The 2,748-nt window shown below is 69.7% G+C and overlaps 1 protein-coding gene across 1 annotated transcript in view; it reads left to right on the top strand.

Annotated features, from left to right (window-relative positions):
* The first annotated feature begins 6 nt into the window (after positions 1-6).
* Positions 7-2,748, top strand: part of PCSK9 (proprotein convertase subtilisin/kexin type 9) — a 5,159-nt gene continuing 2,417 nt past the window's right edge. Inside the window, exons 1-8 of the mRNA XM_057366966.1 lie at positions 7-324; positions 406-591; positions 723-846; positions 1,019-1,152; positions 1,478-1,619; positions 1,695-1,891; positions 1,977-2,160; positions 2,446-2,744. Of these exons, the coding sequence (XP_057222949.1) occupies positions 190-324; positions 406-591; positions 723-846; positions 1,019-1,152; positions 1,478-1,619; positions 1,695-1,891; positions 1,977-2,160; positions 2,446-2,744 (1,401 nt within the window). The 5' untranslated portion in view covers positions 7-189. The remainder of the gene's footprint in view (positions 325-405; positions 592-722; positions 847-1,018; positions 1,153-1,477; positions 1,620-1,694; positions 1,892-1,976; positions 2,161-2,445; positions 2,745-2,748) is intronic.

Raw genomic sequence — 2,748 nt, 5'->3', positions numbered from 1 at the left:
CTCCGGCTCCTGCGCTCCGCGGGCGCGCACCGACCCCTGGGCTCCGCTGCAGCCCCCCGGCCCCGCTCCAGCCCCTCGCCTGCGCTCCAGCCCCTCGGTGGTCGCGCAGGGGGTCCCCGCCGTCGCTGTCGCCGCGGTGCTGAGGGTCCCGTCGTCTCCCGGTGCTTCCCGTCGGGGCGCGGGTGCGGGATGTCCCCGCGGGCGCTGTCGCTGGTGCTGTCGCTGGTGCTGTCGCTGGTGCTGGCCCTGGGGGCGGCCGAGGAGGGGGAAGCCGCCGTCGGGGCCGCCCCGCCGGGACCCGCCGCTTTCCATCGAGCCGCCAAGGTGAGGAGCGTGGGGTGGGGGGACAGCCACGCGTCTGTGTCCTGTCCCCAGGACCCCAGCGCGGTGCTCGTGTCCCCGCAGGCGTCGTGGCGGCTGCCCGGGCGCTACGTGGTGATGCTGCGGGCGGGCAGCGAGGCCGAGGTGCGGGACACGGCCCGGTGGCTGCAGGTCCGGGCGGCTCGGCGGGGACACATGGCCGAGCTGCTGCACGTCTTCCACCTCCTGCCCGCCTTCCTGGTGAGGATGAGCAGCGACCTCCTGGACACGGTACGTGGAGCAGGGACAGTGCGGTGGCGGGGGCAGCAGCTGCGGTGGGCACTGGTGGGGATGGCCGCCCCAGTTTTGGGGACAAACCGGAGCTCTGTCACCACGTGGGGCACCGCGTGTCCTCCCCGCAGGCGCTGAAGCTGCCGCACGTGAAGTACATCGAGGAGGATGCCTTTGTCTTTGCCCAGAGCATTCCCTGGAACCTGGGCAGGATCGTGCCACCACAGCCCGGCTCCGGCACCTACAGCCCGCCCAGTAAGCGCTGGGGTGSCACCACGGGGGTTTGGGGAAGGGTCAGCTCCCCTCTCTTTAACTCGAGGGGATGGGGGTGTCCCTCTGCCCCGTGGTGCTGCATTTTGGGAGCATCGCAGGTGGCCTGTGCTGAGGTGATGGTGGTGGCCTTTCCTCCCTGCTGCACCCCCGGCAGATAAAGGTGACCTGGTGGAGATTTTCCTGCTGGACAGCAGCGTGCAGAGCACCCACCGCGAGATCGAGGGCAGGGTGACTGTGACCGGCTTCGAGAGCATCCCCGAGGAGGATGGCACCCATGTCCACCGGCAGGTGAGCCCCTGGTGCCACATGCTGCATCCCGGCCGGAGCATTCTCCAAATCCTGGCAGGGCTTTTGGGGCTTTCCAGGACAAGGGAGAGCAAAAGGCTGGGTGGGACATGGAGCAGCAGGAGCTGTGGTCCTGGGGGATGCTGGGACCCTCAAAGTGACCTTTTTGGAGATAAGGCTGAGTGGGGCAGGGGGAAAATGTCCTGGGGTGGCACGGGTGCTTGTCAAGTGAGAGGGAATCAGGGTGGGAAGGGCTGGGAATGATGTAGGATTGCAAACCCCCTTTGTTGCAATGGGCTGGGGCACCAAACTGCGGTGCCCGTGCCAGGCCAGCAAGTGCGACAGCCACGGGACCCACGTGGCCGGGGTGCTGAGCGGGCGCGACGCCGGCGTGGCCACGGGCGCCAACATCCGCAGCCTCCGTGTGCTSAACTGCCAGGGGAAGGGCACGGTCAGCGGGACCCTCATGGGTGAGTGACCCCACGCCCCGGAGCGGAGCAGGATCCCTTCCGGAGCCTCCCGCCATAGCGTCTTGTCCCTCGCAGCCCTGGAGTTCGTCAGGAGGACGCTGGAGGCTCAGCCCTACGCCCCGCGGGTGGTGCTGCTGCCCTTGGCCGGTGCCCACAGCCCAGCGCTGAACGCCGGCTGCCGGCGGGTGGCACGGACCGGAGCCGTGCTGGTGGCGGCTGCCGGCAACTACAAGGACGATGCCTGCCGGTTCTCGCCCGCGTCCGAGCCGGAGGTACGGGCTGGGGGCGTCCCCTGAGGTTTGGGTGACACCTCACCCCCTCCAGCTGGCAGTGCCATCCCGCCYGTGTCACTCGCAGGTCATCACGGTGGGTGCCACCGACAGCGAGGACCAACCCGCCTCCATCGGCACCCTGGGCACCAACTTCGGCCGCTGCGTGGACCTGTTTGCCCCGGGGGACGACATCATCGGCGCCTCCAGCGACTGCAGCACGTGTTTCACGGCGCAGAGCGGGACCTCGCAGGCGGCCGCGCATGTGGCAGGTGAGCCGGGCTCTGGGGGACAGGCAGGGCTGGCCCTCCGCTTGCTGGTGCTGGCACAGGGCATCGGGCATGCCTGAGCCGGGGGCATTTCTGTGTGCCGCGATGTCACGGTTTTGGCACTCACTCGGATGGCGCAGCCTGCGCAGCGCTCCCGCACCCMGTGCGAGTGGGCGAAGGGCTGCAGAGATGCCTTCTCCAGTCTCTCCGGAGCCCTGCTGCCCATGGGAGTGCTGTGTAGGTGGCTGTGCCCCCCGGTTCTCACTGCAGCCCCCCGGGCCCTTGCAGGCATCGCTGCCGTGCTGCTCAGCGCCGAGCCCCKGCTGAGCCCCGCCGAGCTCCGGCAGCGCCTCCTGCGCTTCTCCGCCAAGAACCTCATGGACCCCGCGCGGTTCCCGGAGGAGCAGCGGCTCCAGACACCCAACAGCGTGGCGGGGCTGCCCACCCGGCTGGGAGCAGGTGAGGGTCTCGCTGCCTGCTGGGTGCTCGGCAGAGCTCTGCCCTTGGCAGGAAAGAAGCGCCGGGGTGAAAGCGCCGAGTGCGGGCAGGGCACGGGCCCCGAGCTGTGCCGGGATCGGCAGAACTGCGTGG

The sequence above is a fragment of the Malurus melanocephalus genome, unplaced genomic scaffold (genome assembly GCF_030028575.1).
Source record: "Malurus melanocephalus ecotype Western Australia unplaced genomic scaffold, MMel_1.1 scaffold_74, whole genome shotgun sequence".
NCBI classification, from domain to species: Eukaryota; Metazoa; Chordata; class Aves; order Passeriformes; family Maluridae; genus Malurus; species Malurus melanocephalus.
This window is presented reverse-complemented; position numbering and strand designations above follow the sequence as displayed.